This window comes from Salvelinus fontinalis, chromosome 34 (genome assembly GCF_029448725.1).
Source record: "Salvelinus fontinalis isolate EN_2023a chromosome 34, ASM2944872v1, whole genome shotgun sequence".
Taxonomy (NCBI): domain Eukaryota; kingdom Metazoa; phylum Chordata; class Actinopteri; order Salmoniformes; family Salmonidae; genus Salvelinus; species Salvelinus fontinalis.
In genome coordinates this window covers 4,540,016-4,560,018 of record NC_074698.1, presented here as the reverse complement: position 1 = coordinate 4,560,018, position 20,003 = coordinate 4,540,016, and the positions used below count along the sequence as shown (strand labels likewise).

Genomic DNA, 20,003 nt, shown 5'->3' with positions numbered 1-20,003 from the left:
AAACAAGTCAAAATGAGGCTCAGTAGTGTGTGTGGCCTCCACGTGCCTTTATGACCTCCCTACAATGCCTGGGCGTGCTCCTGATGAGGTGGCGAATGGTCTCCTGAGGGATCTCCTCCCAGACCTGGACTAAAGCATCCGCCAACTCCTGGACAGTCTGTGGTGCAACGTGGCGTTGGTGGATGGAGCGAGACATGATGTCCCAGATGTGCTCAATTGGATTCAGGTCTGGGGAACGGGCGGGCCAGTCCATAGCATCAATGACTTCTGGGAAATGAAGGCTATTCCATGTGAGAAATTGCCAAGAAACTTGAGATAGAAGCTGTTTTTCAGTCTCTCGGTCCCAGCTTTGATGTACCTGTACTGACCTCGCTTTCTGGATGGTAGCGGGGTGAACAGGCAGTGGCTCGGTTGGTTGTTGTCCTTGATCTTTTTGGCCTTCCTGTGACATCGGGTGCTGTAGGTGTCCTGGAGGGCCCCCGGTGATGCATTGTGCAGACCGCACCACCCTCTGGAGAGCCCTGCAGTTGTGGGCGGTGCAGTTGCCATAATAACCATTATATGAAGTAAATTTGGAGTCACCTGATAATATGGTGTGTGGTCCTCCCATTACAACCTGGGAAACCATGCAGTTTATTAGGCTACAGATTTAAATAAGTTATGATGAACTTCAGAGTGGTGAAAGTTCACGGTGAGGAGCTTGATGCTGCTTTCCAATAAATATTGCACTGTACCTATCTACGAGCTGCTGGCTAGAGCGCACGGGCCACGACCAGAGTATTGTTGTCCTTGTTGATCTTTTTGGCCTTCCTGTGACATCGGATGCTGTAGGTGTCCTGGAGGGCAGGTAGTTTGCCCCCGGTGATGCATTTTGCAGACCGCACCACCCTCTGGAGAGCCCTGCAGTTGTGGGGGGTGAAGTTGCCGTACTAGGCGGTGATACAGCCCGACAGGATGCTCTCAATTGTGCATCTGTAAAAGTTTGAGGGTTTTGGGTGACAAGCTACATTTCTTCAGCCTCCTGACTAGGCAAGTCAGTTAAGACCAAATTCTTATTTATGACTGCCAGCGCTGGGCCAATTTGCGCCACCCAATGGGACTCCCAATCACACCCAGATGTGATACAGCCTGGAATCAAACCAGAGACTGTAGTGACGCCTCTTGCACTGAGATTTTTTATTTATTTATTTATTTCACATTTATTTAACCAGGCAGATGCAGTGCCTTAGACCGCTGCGCCACTACGCTCCACACGACTGTCGCTTTGGAGTTCAATAGCATAAACCAATACAACAGAAAGACGACTAGAGAATTAACTGTAAACATTTAACTAACTATTAAAGTTACAACTAATAGCTAAACATTTTCAATGAAGTCTGTAGTTCCCATTAAATGGCTTCAACTAGCTAGTTGAAGTCTTTGAGTAACCTTTACTCTTTTTCTCACAAATCTGCTAGCCACATATATTTACATGATGAGCAAACACATTAGTGGTCACTTAGTGCTTAGTGGTCGCTAATGAATTCAGAGTCGCCCGTTATCTCCTTATTGGATTTATATTACACTAGATTAGCCGTGGCTAATTGGGTTCTAATATGGATAATGGCGTAGTAGTTTTAGCTAGCTACTGTATCTTTAAGTCAAGGTCCCCCATTTTTATTCCATTTATTTCCTTACGTCTGGAAGGTAACATATTTATGAGGTTAGAGTTCAAGTGGGCCTTCTCGCTTCAGCAAACAAAGGAAAGGAGGGGTGCTCAACAACGACAAAAATCATGAGAATGGCTTACCAAGAAAAACTTCCAAAAGGACTAATTCAAGGTAAAAAAAAAAAGGAGTTGAAGCACTAAAACAAAAAAGAGCAGAGATTGATTTATTTTTTTCTCACTTTAATCCATTGTACAGGATGCGAACAGGTGACTGACGTTTCGACGTCAAGCTGACGTCTTCCGCGGAGTGACCTGACCATTTCATTTAGCTCCTATTTCTAGCTGAGTGGCCCATTGAGACACAACAATGGGTCCTGTACAATGGATTAAAGTGAGCAATAATAAATCTCTGCCTTTTTTTGTTGAGTGCTCCAACTCCTTTTTTACCTTGAATTAGACATTTTTAAACGTTTTTCTTGGTAAGCCATTCTCATATTCATGAGGTTATTGTAGTATTTGATTAAATACCATTTCCCCATATCCTATCTCCTATCCCCTCCTCTCCACAGATGGGGACGGTCTGGGGATCAGCATCATCGGCATGGGTGCCGGGGCTGACATGGGTCTGGAGAAACTGGGCATCTTCGTCAAGACGGTCACTGACGGAGGAGCTGCGCACAGAGATGAAAGGTTCTGAACAATCTGTGTTTCAGCAGTGTATCCCAAAATTGTGCTTTTCCCTTGCTCCTCGTCCTCTTTTCCCATTGTTCACTATCACCCCCCCCCCCCCCCCCCCCGTGCAGGATCCAGGTGAATGACCTGATTGTGGAGGTGGACGGGACCAGTCTGGTGGGCGTGACCCAGGCCTTTGCTGCCTCCGTCCTCAGGAACACCACCGGCACTGTCAAGTAAGAACCCTCACTCAATAGCTGTCAATAAACACTAGGTTTCAACATCAAGCTATTGTTACAGTATATATTGTGTATTTACTGCACTCTGGTCAAATATGGTTCAACAGTACCCTGACAAAATCTGTTATGAGAAACTAAGCATGCGATTGGAAGGAAGGGGGTCTAGATACAGAACTTTATGAAGACTGGTGATAGGGAACCAAACACACTATTGCTCCCAAGTACCATAACTCCACCTCCCTTCAGACCAGTTCACAATTGCGATCCCCCTCTCCCCATTCCCCAATAGGGCTAGGCGGTATACCGTATTTTATGATATACCAGTATTGATGCAGGGACAGATTTGGGTTTTTACTCCTTCTATACCGTTATTTGAATGTTTGATTTGTTAAATGTGATACGCCATGTCTAATGTCAATTTTTAATAGTTTACTTCGCTACTTGAGTCATCTCTCTCCACTCTTTCTCTCCATGCCACTTTCCACACAGACCTAGCCACGCCCCCTGTCACTCAAGGAGCGCATTTGATGTTCCTCGACCAAGAGACACTTGCGTTCAGTCTGCATGGTCAATGCAGCACATGCAACAATGCTGTTTTCACTAAGCTTCTTCATATAAATCCACTAGCATTCTATATTGACACTTCGTTTGTGTTTCTTACATCAGCAAACAGCTAGTTTCAAATTTTTTTTAGCAAGTTGCCCTAAATCTTGTGAGACGCTAATTGTTAGCCGCTAATGCTAATAGCTAGCTAGCTAATACATGTACTGAGTAAGAGCAAACGTAGCTAGCTAATACAGCCGGATAATACCAGTAATGGTGTAGACCTAAATCAGCATGTTGTTTGTGCAACAGTATCTTCTAAATCAAAGGGGAAAATGCAAAGCAAGAATGTTAGCTACATGAAGTAGCTAAGATAAAACATGCAATGTCGCCAAAGCTGATAGGGTCCCCTAGGAAACACTTATCAATACTTTAGTTCCTACCCTGTCACAATAACTACTCCTTGGCATTTTAATTCGTTGTCATTTCAAACAACACTGTATTCAAAGTGCCCACTATTATATTCTAGCTATAGAATTAGAATAGTAATTATATTTCCATGATTCCAACAGTTTTGCTCTAATTCGCAAGTCAAATCGCAATTGCAATTTACTTAATTTTCTATTAACGTATCTTTACTTTTACTCAAGTATGACAATTGGGTACTTTTTCCACCAATGCAATGGAGTGCAGGAAATGCAGAAAATATAAAAGTGCTGAAATTTGTTTTGGTTGAATTGAACAGTATAAAACAATCAGAATGGAGAAAGACTAATTGAAATCACTTAGGGTGTATATGTTGCCACCCTAGGATCACTCACTACTCATAAAGCAAATGTAGAACTTTTACTATTCAAAAACAAAAAATACCATGATACCGTCCAATTTTTTTTAAATAACGTGATATAATATTTTGGCCATATCGTCCTGCCCTATTCCCCCTCATCCCTTTCCTGCATTATTAACTGCCTGTGGGGGTCCTTGTGTTAATTGGCGGGGCAGTTTGACTGTAGTGTAGCTAGGCGAGCAGAGATGTCTCTCCCTGTCTTCACATCACAGACACCCAGAGATGGGAGAGCCTGATTAATACATGAGCCTGGATCCCAGGGAGATAGTGGAGAGGCCGGTGTCGGTGAGGGAGCGGCGAAGCTATTTATAAAACAGCCTGGTCCAGCCTGATTTTTGGACCAAGCTCAGGTTGCTGTCTAACACTACGGACTGTAACCAAAGGAGGGAGGGGTGCCCCAAAAATGACATTGCCTACCCAATCGGACTCTTGTCTCCCTTTGTGGAAGCACCTTTTTTCAAAGTGAATTTGCAACCTATTGTTCAGTTTTGTACCCCTGTTTTAATCAAAATCCAATAAATGGATTTGTCTCTAGACAATGTCTGTGGAGAATGCTGGTGTTTGACCTCATCCAAAGGCAGATGGGTTTGTAAAGATGATGGATACTTGCGGATTCACACGTACAGACGGTTCCAGACTAGGCCTGGTTGTTTTCCACGTCGCCTCATGTCCTGCAGGCTGGATGGAGAGTGTCTCTGAGCTTGTGAATATTCATTGATTCGCATCTGTCGATCGCCCTCACAGGCTGCTGAGGGGTTGCACTGACAGGTGGTGATGTTTTGACTGGTCCAAAATTAGAAGCGCCGTGTCTTTTGGTGAATATGATTCAGCATAGTCACAGAAAATAGATGGCGTGGTTTGTTTTGAAAATGCTCGAGAGGTTAGGTGTCGTATTTGCGTGACATCTTTTCCCGTGCACAGCTTGGCTTTTCCACATAGTGGTTAGATTCCTAGTCACCATTTCTTCCGCCCTTTTGACCACTGAGTTATTTCTCCTCCGGCAACGAAGGGGGCCTCTAGTGGGTTCTTAACCCTCACACACTCACAACATCACGGAATCCCCGCTCACACTGAATTCCACAGTGGTGCCGGCGGTCCCGTTGAAGGATGTAGCTACCGCTCTCTGGGGTCTCATTGAGCATGTGTGGTCGTCTAGTCTCAGGCAGGGATACAGATTGGTGACCAGAGGGTTGTTAGTTTATATCTCACTTAGGGTATTTTTATGATGTAGTGATCCAATGCCTTTTTTTTCTCCCTGCAGTAAACCATATTAGGATGTACAAAAATATCACGTTATAATAGATTTAGAAATGATTGTTTTCATCATTTTGTCTAGTGCACTTACGTCAAGGAATATGGTATTCTGTTGAGAGAATCCCTTTTAGTAAAACGTGGTATTAGCTACAGCAATATGTTTTTCTTTGTGTCTCACGTGTCAATGTGCATCTGGCTGCTTCGCACACATGTTTGAGTGTGGAAACTGATCTCCGGGCAGGCGTCCAGTTGAGGTCTTTCCGCTCGATCATTCCATTTGACAACATGTGACAGCCAGAACTGGTGTCGCGGTCGTAAAGGGTCCCATCTGCAACAGGATAACTGTCAGACAGTTCTGCTACGGCTGAAATGTCTCTGTAGATGCTTCAGTCACACATTCTATGAAACATGCATGTCCTCTCATGCTCTCTGGTCCCCAGGACTGACATTTGTTTATTTTATTGTTATTTGTGATACATAGAAAAAGGCTGTGTCTAAAATCGCAATCTATTCCCTGTGTAGCGCTCTGGGCAAAAGTAGTGCACTAAATAGGGAATATGGTGCCATTTCAGACACAGCTATAATCTTCTCTTCTGATGGCGTGCCACTCTTATTCACTGAATTGTCTTTCTCCCTCAGCACGATCTTTATCACATTTTTTTTTTTTACTCGTTACAAATTTTCCTTGATTCTCATTAGTGATGTCAACTCATCCGTCCATGTGCAGTGAGTGTCATGTTCCTTCCAGGCACAAGCTGTCATTTTAATTGCCCGTCAAAAGTTGCTGCCCTGGCTTGCATTTGTTTGTAAACTGGGGGATATTTTATCCCTAGGTTTACCTTTCTACCCACTCAATTCTACCCTAGGTTTCCCATTGGCTTCTCCTTGACAGACATGCCTTTCCCGCTCACCCCGTTGGTCGTTGTTGCCCATGCAGGTTCATGATTGGCCGAGAGAAGCCAGGCGAGCAGAGCGAGGTGGCCCAGCTGATCCAGCAGACCCTGGAGCAGGAGCGCTGGCAGAAAGAGATGATTGAGCAGCGCTACAGCCAGTACATGGAGGAAGACGAGGAGGTGAGGGGCTCACAATGGCTGTCCCAAATGGCAACCTGTTCCCTTTCTAGTGCACTACTTCTGGCCAGTTACCATAGGGCCCTGGTCAAACACACACACACACACACACGCATGCCATGAAAAAGATTAGTTCAGCTTATCCAAAACATCTTCACTCCTTCCATCAGTCAACAATATGACTAAACAAGATGGCGCTAATGAAGCGTATGACACTTCCTCCACACCACTATCAGATGTTCCATCGGGCTCCCTTCACAATGGAATAATAGAACTGTCATTCTAGAAAGAACACTCCTTGTTCACCTCCCCTTCACTTGATCTAACAGGACTGGATAGGTTTAAGCAATTTGACGGAACCTAGGTGCCACGTAGTGCTTTATACCTGCCCAGTCATCTCAGATCTTTGAAAGGGGGCTGAAATAAGGACATACACAGTAGGGAAAAGCGTTGTGGAATGAGACCCAGCCCAGCAATTTTCTCAGTTCCTTGTCTCCCCTCAGTCTCTTCCATGGAGAGGAAATGCTTGAATAATTGAATCTGTCGCCTTGTTAAATTCAATCACGTTCAGTAGATGTCTGGGCTTGGGTGTGAAAGACGGACAAGTGCGGGCCAGATGCCACGACCCAGGTCTGGTATTCCATCACACTGTGTCTCCCCATCAGAGCAAGCCCCCCTCCCAACAGATCTGAGCCTGCATCAATGGAATTTCCTGCTAAAGATGCATTACCATACACCTCCTTTCTGATCTGTTTAAAAATGAATAGTTCTTGTTATTTGGCCTTGTTTTTATTGATAGGCATCGTTAGATGGCACTGTCCTATGTGACTCCGGCTCATCCCTCAGTCTCTGCACTTTGTTAGTTTCTCCCCCAACTCTGGTTGGCTATGCAACGTTCAAACGGTGTAAACATTTTCAGCACGTTTTGAGAGTTGACATACATCAGACAGTGTTGTTGTGACAGGCGCGTTCAGGGCTTTGATGCTTGGTCCAACTGGGAGGGTTCAGACGAGCAGACAGCCCAAGGTTGGTGGGGGGGGGGGGGGGGCATTCCCTCAGAGAGAGTGACTCATTGGTATGACAAGGTTAGGAAAGCTTTGTTGGGACGTTGTCTCAGGCGGCTGTTGTTAAAGGAATATTTGAAATGGCTGTGTGTCGGTCTGTGTGTTGTGTGTGTTGTGTGCATGAGATGGGAGATGTTAGGAGTGAGCAGGGATGGGTGTCGTTAAGATTTTAAGGCTATTACTACTCTTACCGATACTGCTTATCGATCCGGTACTTTAAGGGTATTCTTATTGGTTCTTTTTTACGGGGGGAAAACGAAACAAATGAAGAACAGAATTAACATTGCTTTATTTTCTGAAATGGAAAATAAATCAACTATTATTTACAGCAAAAGAAACGGTAATGTTTTGAACAAATCACAATTATAGACTCTAATGTTGTGATGGAAATGTAAAACAAATGAAATAAACAATATTTTCCTGCAAAATAAAATACAGTGGTATAGAGCAACACTGGTGGCGCCTGCAGGTAGGCTGCAAAAGGACTAAGAGTTCTTAGCAGTTCTTCTGGAGAAAGATCAACATATTTGCCTTCTCTGGCAGAAGTCGGGACCTCTCCTGGCTTATTGTGTTCCCTGCTGTCGAAAATACCCTCTCACTAGGGGTGGAGGAGGCTTGAGCACAGAGGTAGCTTGTTGCAATGTTTGTGAGGGGCAAAGTAGCTCTATTCTCCCACCACCACATCACAGGATCTTCAGCCATAGGGATGGGAGCCAGGCCTTTGTAGAGCTCCATCTCTAGGTCAACACGCTCGCTGAGGGTGAGGGGCGAGGTGTCCTGTTGGATTGTCAACCTCAACTCCCTCTCTCTCTCTCAACTCTGAGAACAGCTCCTCCAAGACACTCCTTGTTTTTTACAATGGAGGGACTGTCTCCTCCATTTCCTCGCCTTCAGACTCCTCCTACTGTTGCTGGTGCACTGCTCCGGCTCCTCTGACAGCCCTGGTGTTGCTCCTGTCACATTGGCCTCAACAGTTGCCTTCCTCAGCCTGTCCCAGTTGGCGTCACTCACTGGCCTCCCTTTAAATCTGTGGTCCATTGCTGTGGCCTCATGCAGGAAGGCTTGAATGTCCTCATCCTGATAGCGCTCTGAGAGGTCCTCCCACACCTTCTCTTTGATGGTTGCCACGAACGTTGTATCTTCATGCTTCACAGTGAAGTGCTCTTCCAGTGTTTGGAGGATGGGTTTGATCTGTCCACAGGAGGCATTCGTTTCACATGACACACACAGTGTGGATGTATAGAGGATTATCATGAGCTGGACAAACTCCTCAGCCTTATGGAAGTCCTCCTCCTTCAGACGGTCCAGGTTGTCCTTGTGTAACGGATGTGAAATGGCTAGCTAGTTAGCGGGTACGCGCTAGTAGCGTTTCAATCAGTTACGTCACTTGCTCTGAAACCTAGATGTAGTGTGCCCCTTGCTCTGCAAGGGCCGCGGCTTTTGTGGAGCGATGGGTAACGACGCTTCGTGGGTGACCGTTGTTGATGTGTGCAGAGGGTCCCTGGTTCGCGCCCAGGTCGGGGCGAGGGGACGCCATAAAGTTATGCTGTTACACTTGGTCATTGCTTTTTGCAGTTGTGGGTCCAAGGCTGCTGCTTGGATCGCTGGATACTGCTCCATGAATCTCTCATTAGATAGAGAGTTCCATCTGGTCTTGACATCAGGGATGAGTGAGTGTTGCGGAAGGCCTGGAACAACAACAAAAATCAACATGCGTTTAATTACCGCACACTTGAATATTGAATTAAATTGTTAAATGTGGGAATTTCTAAATAGTACTTTAATAGATTGAACTGGCTTCTTACCAAGGAGCTGCTGTTTTTCCTTCAAGACTGTTTTGGACATCGAGGATCTCTTGAACCACACGAACACTGCTCTGATTCGGGCTGCCCATTTTTCAATTTGTCATTTTGTAGATTTTCTGCACTGCCAGATTCAATGTATGCTCAAAGCATCCTATTTTTAGGATGTGTAGCCTCTTGTTGGCAACATCCAGATTGCCAGCATTATCAACAGTCACAGCTACAATCTTGCTCGGCTCTATCTCAAACCCTTCCAGAATGTCTGAGATCTCCTCTGCCACAGATTTGTACACTGCCCTGGTGTGGCGGACCTTCTGTTTTACACTGCCCTGGTGTGGCGGACCTTCTGTTTTACACTGCCCTGGTGTGGCGGACCTTCTGTTTTACACTGCCCTGGTGTGGCGGACCTTCTGTTTTACACTGCCCTGGTGTGGAGGATCTTCTGTTTTACACTGCCCTGGTGTGGAGGACCTTCTGTTTTACATTGCCCTGGTGTGGAGGACCTTCTGTTTTACACTGTCCTGGTGTGGCGGACCTTCTGTTTTACACTGTCCTGGTGTGGAGGACTTTCTGTTTTACACTGTCCTGGTGTGGAGGACTTTCTGTTTTACACTGTCCTGGTGTGGCGGACCTTCTGTTTTACACTGTCCTGATGTGGAGGACTTTCTGTTTTACACTGTCCTGGTGTGGCGGACCTTCTGTTTTACACTGTCCTGGTGTGGCGGACCTTCTGTTTTACACTGTCCTGGTGTGGCGGACCTTATTTTTTACACTGTCCTGATGTGGCGGACCTTCTGTTTTACACTGCCCTGGTGTGGAGGACCTTCTGTTTTACACTGCCCTGGTGTGGAGGACCTTCTGTTTTACACTGTCCTGATGTGGCGGACCTTCTGTTTTACACTGTCCTGGTGTGGAGAACCTTCTGTTTTACACTGTCCTGGTGTGGCGGACCTTCTGTTTTACATTGTCCTGGTGTGGAGGACCTTCTGTTTTACACTGTCCTGGTGTGGCGGACCTTCTGTTTTACACTGTCCTGATGTGGAGGACTTTCTGTTTTACACTGTCCTGGTGTGGCGGACCTTCTGTTTTACACTGTCCTGGTGTGGCGGACCTTCTGTTTTACACTGTCCTGGTGTGGCGGACCTTATTTTTTACACTGTCCTGATGTGGCGGACCTTCTGTTTTACACTGCCCTGGTGTGGAGGACCTTCTGTTTTACACTGTCCTGGTGTGGCGGACCTTCTGTTTTACACTGTCCTGATGTGGAGGACTTTCTGTTTTACACTGTCCTGGTGTGGCGGACCTTCTGTTTTACACTGTCCTGGTGTGGCGGACCTTCTGTTTTACACTGTCCTGGTGTGGCGGACCTTATTTTTTACACTGTCCTGATGTGGCGGACCTTCTGTTTTACACTGCCCTGGTGTGGAGGACCTTCTGTTTTACACTGTCCTGGTGTGGAGAACCTTCTGTTTTACACTGCCCTGGTGTGGCGGACCTTCTGTTTTACACTGTCCTGGTGTGGAGGACCTTCTGTTTTACACTGTCCTGGTGTGGCGGACCTTCTGTTTTACACTGTCCTGATGTGGAGGACTTTCTGTTTTACACTGTCCTGATGTGGAGGACTTTCTGTTTTACACTGTCCTGGTGTGGCGGACCTTCTGTTTTACACTGTCCTGGTGTGGCGGACTTTCTGTTTTACACTGCCCTGGTGTGGCGGACCTTCTGTTTTACACTGTCCTGGTGTGGAGAACCTTCTGTTTTACACTGTCCTGGTGTGGAAAACCTTCTGTTTTACACTGCCCTGGTGTGTCGGACCTTCTGTTTTACACTGTCCTGGTGTGGAGAACCTTCTGTTTTTACACTACCCTAGTGTGGAGGACCTTCTGTTTTTACACTGTCCTGGTGTGGCGGACCTTCTGTTTTACACTGCCCTGGCTTGTGTAGTTCATGATAACAGTGAGATAGTGGTCCTGACAGAGGCGGGCCCACCCGTCTGATGTGATGGCCAGCTTTGGCACGTCCTTCAGCTCAGTGATCACATTGGCCTAAAGCCCTTGGACTCCAATGTTGAAAACTGGGTGTAGGCCTTTCACTATGAACCTGTCACTCAGTCATCCTCCCACTAGCTGCCAGTGTGAAGGGTCTTTGGGCTGGTCGTTGGCTTGGACCAGCTGTACTAGAGGGTTGGAGTGGGTTGGTTCATTGTAACTGCAATTTTAACAAAGTTGCAAAATCTTTAAATGGGTGATTGTTTAGCTATGGGTGCATTCATAAATTCAATCAGCTGGCTGATGGTTACTTTTGACCATGGACCCATGCTCGCATAATTGTTTTAACTCCGTGTGTGGGCTCTAGGCTGCTAGCATACATGCAAAAGCTAGATCGGCCAACAAGAGCTGAACTATGAGCTAGGCAGTCGTAAACTGTGCATTTCTCTGCCTGTACATGATGCACTTTCGATAGCTGTTTGGACAGATTGCTCGTGTTTCCGCCCTTACAAGCAAAAGTCTTGTTGCACTTGTGGCAACGAGCATTGTCAGCGTCGACTCTGGTGAAGTGTAACCACACTTTTGAACGTGTAGCTCTCTCCGCCATTGTCACTAATTAAGAGCAGGGTGCTGTAACGTGTGAGAGACGCGCGAGAGGGATCTCTCTTCTGGATTGGGAATAGCGAAATTGCATCATAGACAAATGTCTTATTTTTATTGCAAATTAGAAACGGTTGGTGAGATAAAATGTGCAAGATAACGTTTATGTAGCAATAATGAATAGGAAATGTATTTTTTAAATTTCTCCAGTACCGAAAGCAGAACCGATAACATCGAAGCTTATTGATACTACGGTCTTTCATAATTTAGCCCCGGGGCCCGTTTAATACCGGGTTTCGGTACCCATCCCTAGGAGTGAGTGTGTTAGAGTTCAGTGTGTGTGAAGGAAGGGGGAATTTCCTTTTATCTAACAGAGGTGTGTGTGTGTGTGTTTTGTTATTGACCTCACCAGGTCCATATAGACAGAACAGTAGAGTGGGATTTATTGCACCAATCAACATAACAATTGATTATAGTCAAATTTGTATGTAGACTATTTGTCAACAAAGATTCACATCACTGCAGCCACAGAGTCCCTTGACAAGCTTTGCCTTCTGACAGGCTTCCCTGGTAAACACAAAATGGTGGTTGCCCAATTCTAGGGTGTCAGTTCTGGCCCACTATCGTTCTACTCCTTGAGGGCTTTTTCCTCTAAGCTCAACTTCACCATCTAGTGGCCATTTGAGGGTAGAGGGAAAACATTGATGAGAAATAGAAATGGAGGCCTATCCTGTGAGGACCCCCAAAGAACCTTGGTTCCCCTTTGGTAAAACCATGTATTTACTTCACATGGTAGTTACATGGGCAGGTATGGTTTCTGTGTGACCATTGTTGGTTCACAACCAGACAGAAACATGACAGGAATGTCTAAATGCACTCTCTGAATATATGGTGAATATTCTCTGAATCTTCTGAATGTCCTCCAGACAGGTGAGTATGCCACGGACGAGGAGGAGGAGATGAGCCCCATGTTCCCCAACGCCATAGAGGTGTTTGACCTGGCGGAGAATGAGGACATGCTCTCCCCCATGGAGATGGACCCTGAGAAACTGGCCCACAAGTTCAAAGAGGTGAGCAGGGAGGCTTGATGCCAAAGGCAAATGTTCATCTCGAAATGAAGAAAATGTTAAATTCAATTCAACTTCTTGTTGAGAGAGCGTATGAGATGAGACATTGTGCTGGAGTGAGCCATGGTGTCAATTGTTAACCTCTCTCTCTTCTCTCTCCCTCTGTAGCTTCAGATAAAGCATGCAGTCACTCAGGCTGAGATTCAACAGCTGAAGAGAAAGGTTAGACCTGCTCCAAAATCAATTACCCAACAAACATGGGACTTGTTTCACAGACCCACCTTGACCCGGGACTAAAACGCACAGTTCAGGAGTGAACTAGAAGTATACAGGGATAAACTTTACATTTTCTCCCCTCATCTAGCTGGCGCATGCAGAGCAGGACAAGCTGCGCTGGCGCATGGAGCGTGCCCAGCTGGAACAGAGTGTTCGGGAGAACAAGGAGCGCATGGAGAAGCTGGAGGGCTACTGGATGGAGGCCCAGAGTCTGTGTCAGGCGGTGGATGAACACCTGAAGGAGACGCAGGCCCAGTACCAGACCCTGGAGCGCAAGTACAGCAAGGCCAAGCGCCTCATCAAGGAATACCAGCAAAAGTAAGGCTGATAAATAAGGAGGATTCTGGGGTTTGTAGGAGAGAGGAATGAAGGATTCTGGAGTTTATAGGGGGAAGAGAATGATGGGGGGCTTCTGGGGTTTGTAGGAGGAAGAGAGGGATGGGGGGGTTTGTAGTAGGATTGGGGTTATGGGGTTTATATGAGAAAGAGGAATGGAAGATTCTGGAGTTTGTAGGAGGAAGAGAGGAATGGAGGATTCTGGGATTTGTAGGAGATAGTGCTGAGCGATTAACTGAAATTGCGGGTTTTTTGTTATTAAATGACCTACGTTAGTTCAATCACTTATTTTTTTTTTTTTAGCTCAACGCGCCGTTTTTCTATCGAGAAATCAAGAACGATGTGAGACTCTGGGCTGAAGGGAGTTGTAGTTTTCATTTAAGCAAATGAGTTCACCGCAGAAATGTGGTAATTAACTGCGATGACTATAATCAATTGCCTGTTCTTTCCGGCTCGGACAGAGACGGATACACACAGACCGCACGAGAGAGGATGATGGATAGAGACATCTCGTGAGGTTGCGCTACCTAATTTGATAGTTGTAGTATTTGGTAATAAGCAGTCTTGAAAGTATGACTTTCCTACTTTGATGAATGTAGCATTATGACTAGAACTATTCCCTGGAGGGAAACGAGGTACAACATACTATGGGGAGTTGATCCTTCGGTTTAAAGTCGTTTTTTGGGGTAACTGTACTTTACTATTTATCTTTGACAACTTTTACTATACTACATTCCTGAAGAAAACAATGTACTTTTTACCCCATACATTTACCCTGACACCCAAAAGTGTCGTTACTCGTTACATTTTGCTTAGCAGGACAGGAAAATGGTCCAATTCACACACTAAAGAGAACATCCCTCGTCGTCCCTACTGCCTATGATCTGGCGGTCTCACGAAACATTGTGCCCCTGGCTATTCGTATTTAAACACAAATAGGAATGGGGTTGCCATAACGCTGGGGAAAATATATTACATTTCACTCGCAGGAAGCTAAGCATGCTAGCTGACGTTAGCCAGGAGTTCATTTTAGCATAATCTAGGCTAGCTAGCTTATTTGACCGCAGCATGGTCCATTTTAGAATAACCAAGCAACTTAACACTGCGTATAACGTTACTAAACAAGAGAGCTACCCCAGCAACTCCACCGTGGGAATAGCTAGCTCGCCTATGCGTGTTAGCCAACATGGCTAGCACGCTATGCAGCGCTCGCTTAGCTAGCCAAGTCAAGAAAGTCCACATAACCGAGGTGGGACCGGACCCTTCATGAACAAGTCTGGGAAGAGTGGCAAGCGGTGCTTGACCGAGTCACACAGACCGTGGTTTGCGCGAGGGCCGCCTGAGCGGGCTGCAAGCGGAGACGAACTATACATATATCGTGAGTATCTTTCAGAGAAATGGCTTAGCCATCGTCGTCCCGGGCGTTTTCTTAGCCATCTTAATTATCGCACCAGCAAATTGAAGAATAACAAATCATTTGTGATTTAGAAAACGTATGAGAACAAATACAAACTTCAGCACACAACGTCCAGAGGATGAGCACGCTCTACCACTATGGGACAGTTTAGTTGGCACAACGTAAGACGGTCTCGTTTTCTAATTGTTTGTTTTAGTAGCGTGAATCATTCCTGTTCATACTGAGCGGAATAATTGAAGGAATGAATCCGACCATACTTATCACCAATGGAAGGCATGCATTTCATTGGCCTTGTCAGGCGTGATTGTAGATCCTTAAACTGAAATCACGAGAGTGCGACTCTATAGTATGTTGTACCGAAGTTTACTGACTGAAAGGGAACTAGTAAAATTATTTTTCGTCAGACAGCTCTTCAGCATACTGAAGGTTCGTCAGACAGTACAGTATGGGGAGCACAGAGAACGTTGGTTGGCTGGCTGGCTGGTTGCTATTGCCTAATCAGAGATGAGATGATGACTGAATTAAAATCATCAAATCATCAAATAAAAACTAAATAATATACACTGAAATATTGTATTATTTCATAGTAATTCCCTATTTTTCTATTGATGTCTACCCAATGTGCACCTGGCAGAGACAATGGAACGTTTTTCAATGTTTCGACAATTGAATGTTCACTATATTTGGTTTTGTCGAAAAACGTGATCGTTTTTTGTATAATTGAACCGAAAACGAACCGACTTCAAAACAGCACTAATCGCTCAGCACTTAATAGGGGGATGAGAGGAATGGGGGGTTATAGGGTTGTAGGAGGAAGAGGAATGGGCGTTCTGGGGTTTGTAGAGGATTTGGGGATTCTGGGGTTTGTAGAAGGAAGAGAGGAATGGAGGATTCAGGTTGGAGGAAGAGAGGAGGGGGATGGATGGGCAGGATTCAGCCTAACCACGCCACGCTATGTGTCTCAGGGAGATTGAGTATCTGAAGAGGGAGACGGCTCAGCGCAGAGCCCAAGAGGAGACAGAGGCCACTCATAAGGAAGAGGCAGACAACCTCCAGGACAAGGTGTTGTATATTTAGGTTCCACTGTGTGTGGAAATATTTCATAACATTCTCAATAATTATGTAAGACAATTTGCTGTGGTTAATCTAGACGCATAGCATGAAGATGCTACTGAGTTATGATCATTCCGCCTTGGGATTTTGTGTGTAATAAAAGCCCCCCCCCCCTCTCTCTCTCTGTCCTCCTCAGATCACAGACCTGGAGACCAAGGTGGATGCGCTGAAGACCTCCGATCCCTCCTAAACCTCTGGCAGAGAGAGGGAAAGGAGGAACAATGCCTTCACACTGAGACTATCCTTTTTCCAATCCACGCTTTCCTTGACGGATTGTAAGAACGACAACAGAAGAAGAAAATAATGGAGGAAGGAAGACTTTAGGGGCAGCAGTTTTTTTTGGGGGGGGGGGGGGTTCAAAAGACACCTGCAAGCGAAACTGGACGAAAACAAATCATGAGGTCTGTCATTTGCTTCGAGCCCAACAATCCCTATATGTTCCTTATTCAGAACCTGGAGTCCTTGTTGCATCGAACCACATTCAACTAGTTAACTACCCAATTGATCAATCTGTGAAGGGGGTCGCTTGTCTTCTATGCTCTTCTTTCCGTCTTATCACATGTAAAATAACTAACCAGGAAATACAGCCCCTGCTGACTTAACGCTTCTGTACTAGACTTGCCGGTTCAATAATAAACTGGATATGGGGACCAGAATTGGACAGGAGAAACTAATATGACGACAGAGATCCTCAAATACTAGTGTATAGCCTACTGGTGACAGACGGTGTTTCTGCTGTGTGGCGTGATCTGTCTTGATTTCTACTAACTGAACAAAAGAAAATGGCCGCTTCCCCTTTTTGCTCAAATGCTCGCCTTGTATGATGGAGAGACTCGGGTTGGGTTCAAGTTCATTTGTACAGTGATGATATGCTTGTTTTGTATATATTCTTTACATATATTTAAAATGGCTTGAAAAGCTTAAGCAATGTTGGGTTGGGGGTGGGAGGGCGTTGAATGGAATCGACGTGAGCATCGAGAAGATTGGGTACCCAGAAGATGGGTCTAATTCCAAGTGGGTGTAGGCCACGCAAAGTGGCACGTTTTCCTTTTTATATTAGCAAAATGGCAAACAGGGTGCGAATATGTGCAAGCGTAACAGTTCAATGTGTTACTCGTGGTTTTACTTGCGTATGTCTCACCTTGGGTTCTGATAACGTAGAGGGTCAGTATTATTTGACGTTGTGCTTCGCTCTATATCAATTTCAGAATCCGGGGTTTTCCCCGCCCCAACCAGGAAGGTCTTAACTCACGCTCTAACGTTTGAGTCTGGAATCACTTCTAGTTTAGCAAAGGGGTTGAAATTTAGCCCCCCAGATCGGTATAGCCCTTTAAATTTGAGGACTGGATTTGCAATATTTGTGTAATGTTGGGGTAACTAGAGCCATGGGATAATGTTGATGTTACATAGCAGCTTTATGAAAGAGATCGACGGAGGCAGGGGGGAATGTTCCAGCACGCCTCAAGTTCCTATCTCCTTGTCTCCATTTCTTAATTTCATCTGATCTGAAAAACATAGGGAAGGTAAAAGCAAATCAGTGTGTCTGATCTGATTCCTACCAGAGGACCTCCTGTCAGCTGTCCAGTGTATCTCAGGTCAGTGCAGATTGAGACAGGAGGAGGAGGATGCCACTGGACTACTGAAGTGCAGTAAAAGGTCTTTGTCTGTAGACGCGATGCTCTCACTTGAATCTCCAATAATACCAGTCAGCTGCCTTGCTCCCGCTGTGCTGCTCATGTTTGTTAAGTGTCTTATCTAAGACTAGGCATTTGGAACTTCCTCTCATTACTTCTCTGTCCCCTAGTAGCACAAACAGGTCAGACTCATTTGCCCCCACTATGTATTCATTTTTTCTTCTTAAAAATGGCCCAATTATTATTTTAACCTTGTATCATTTTAATTGGGTTTTAATGTAAAATGTGTATTTTAACTGAAAACTCTTGTCAAGTACATCTGTTTTCATGGGCCCAATGTTACTGTACATCTCTGTGATGTTGCAGTACTGATCTAAACCAGGAGGTGCCACACTTTCAGTGAGTTTGATTGAGAGAAGGAATACCAGGTCATCAGGTAGTGGCTAATTCCTGGTTTACCATCTCTGGAATAAGCTGACAGGTTTTCTGACCATATTTTGCAGTATTAGGTAATATTGGAGTCGATGTGTGAACAACTTCCACATGCTGAGAAGTGGTAGTGAACCGAGAACTTAAAAGGGACTTAAAGGCCCAGTGCAGTCAACATGGTTTACCTGTGTAAAATTATATATTTCCACACTAAGGTTTTAATAATACTGTAAAATTGTGAAAATTATGATAATGCCCTTTTTAGTGTAGGAGTTGGTTGAAAAGACTGCCTGTGAATTTCGGCCTGTTTTGGTGGGATGGGGTTTTGGCCTGTCCTAATTAGTTAATAGAATTCCAAACATCCTAGTTTTCAGTTTTCCCCTCCCCACTCAGACCACTCCCAGACAGTCCTAGAAAAAGTATTGCTTGAGAAATTGCTCTTTGCTAAGAAAGAATTTTGTTTATTTTTTGATTTTTAATTGAAAACAATCACAGTAAGGTACTTAATTGTGACCCGGAAATGTTCCGATTGAGATAAAATGACTGCATTGGACCTTTTTTTAGAAAAAGGAAAAACATTCAAAAAAAGTACTTTTTTCTGTGTTTGTCTTGTATTGAAGCATCATTGGCCTACTAACTCCATACAGTATGCTTGTATAGGATGCCGATCGTAACATAGTGAGTGTGCCAGTACGGAACACACACGGTCCACCTTAGAGATAAGCAGTGCCTCTCATCTCAAGACCTTTAAATCCACTCTCCCCAATGGTATTATTGCTACTTTGCGCTTGGCTATATGCGGAATATGTTTACCTTTTTTTTTATCCATCTTCTTAGTGAATACCTTGCCTACAGTTGTGAATCAAAACTGTTGACCTCTACTAACCAAACGAAAGAGAACTGCGTAGAACACATTCGGATAGATACGATGTCTGTTAATGTATGACTCTCAAATGGACCTAACCAAGGGACTTGCCTGTAAAGTCTTCATCACAAACCGGACTTCTCCTCACAGATGGCAGGCAGACACTGGACAAGTATCATTTAACTACAAACTAGACTCAATTTTAAACATGTTCACAAAATAACATTCCTGGGCTAGCTATGCTGTCAGTAAAGTTACAACCATGGGAAATATGTCAGAAATGGGCTAGTTGACCAATGGAAATGTCTGGGTGAAAAAGGGATGTGGTTTACTGAAGTGGATCCTTGAATTTGACACGTTTTAGCATCTTTATGATTCCAGTTCTGATAGTACCCCCTCGAGGCAGTATCAGAATGCAGTACATATGCTGGGAAATGCATGTTCATATCTGTACTTCAGAATTGGAAACCACGCCGATGAGGCCATGAAACAGGAGCTCTGTATTATGATCTGGACCAGAACAATTGTATGGTTTCTCTCTCATCTTTTAACATTCCATTGTACATTTTGTCATTACTCTGATTGCATGAGATTCAATATGCCAGACAAATGCTGTTGGAAACTCATTCTGGATCTCAGCTTCATACTAGAGACTCTTGCATTATTGACCATGGCGCATTAGTACAGTGTAATAGCTTTGCCCTCCTCTGAGGGGAAGAACACTGGTTACATTCCTTTTGTAGTTTTTTTTTTTAAATCATTGCCTTGTGGTTTGCAAACACAATGAGTAAGTGGGGGAAAAAATTCCAGAAATTCATCATGTTTGTCTCTCACATAGTTTACTGTCATTGTTAATAAATGCAGGTGTGTTGAACAAGAGCTCAAGGGTCATGTTGGCTTGTTTTGTGTTTATAACCTGTTGCACCTGCAATACATCACTGAAAGGGGTGTCGTTTTGGTGAATGAAAGGTTTATTAATGTTAGTGTCTGTTTTTAAATTTTATGCACTGAATTTGTTCACAAAAGTCGAGAGGTTCTAAAAGATTAGAGGTTATTTCACTTTTCAAATCAAACTTTATTTGCCACATGTCCCGAACACAACAAGTGTAGACTTTACTGTGAAAGGCTTACTTACAAAC

General features: G+C 44.7%; 1 protein-coding gene across 1 annotated transcript in view; it reads left to right on the top strand.

The window, feature by feature from the left end:
- LOC129832891 (neurabin-2-like) overlaps window positions 1-19,743 on the top strand; it is a 61,209-nt gene extending 41,466 nt beyond the window's left edge. Inside the window, exons 4-11 of the mRNA XM_055896993.1 lie at window positions 2,218-2,338; window positions 2,452-2,556; window positions 6,141-6,276; window positions 12,654-12,797; window positions 12,963-13,016; window positions 13,159-13,388; window positions 15,789-15,885; window positions 16,073-19,743. Coding sequence (XP_055752968.1) covers window positions 2,218-2,338; window positions 2,452-2,556; window positions 6,141-6,276; window positions 12,654-12,797; window positions 12,963-13,016; window positions 13,159-13,388; window positions 15,789-15,885; window positions 16,073-16,126 — 941 coding nt within the window. The 3' untranslated portion in view covers window positions 16,127-19,743. The remainder of the gene's footprint in view (window positions 1-2,217; window positions 2,339-2,451; window positions 2,557-6,140; window positions 6,277-12,653; window positions 12,798-12,962; window positions 13,017-13,158; window positions 13,389-15,788; window positions 15,886-16,072) is intronic.
- The last annotated feature ends 260 nt before the right edge of the window (window positions 19,744-20,003 follow it).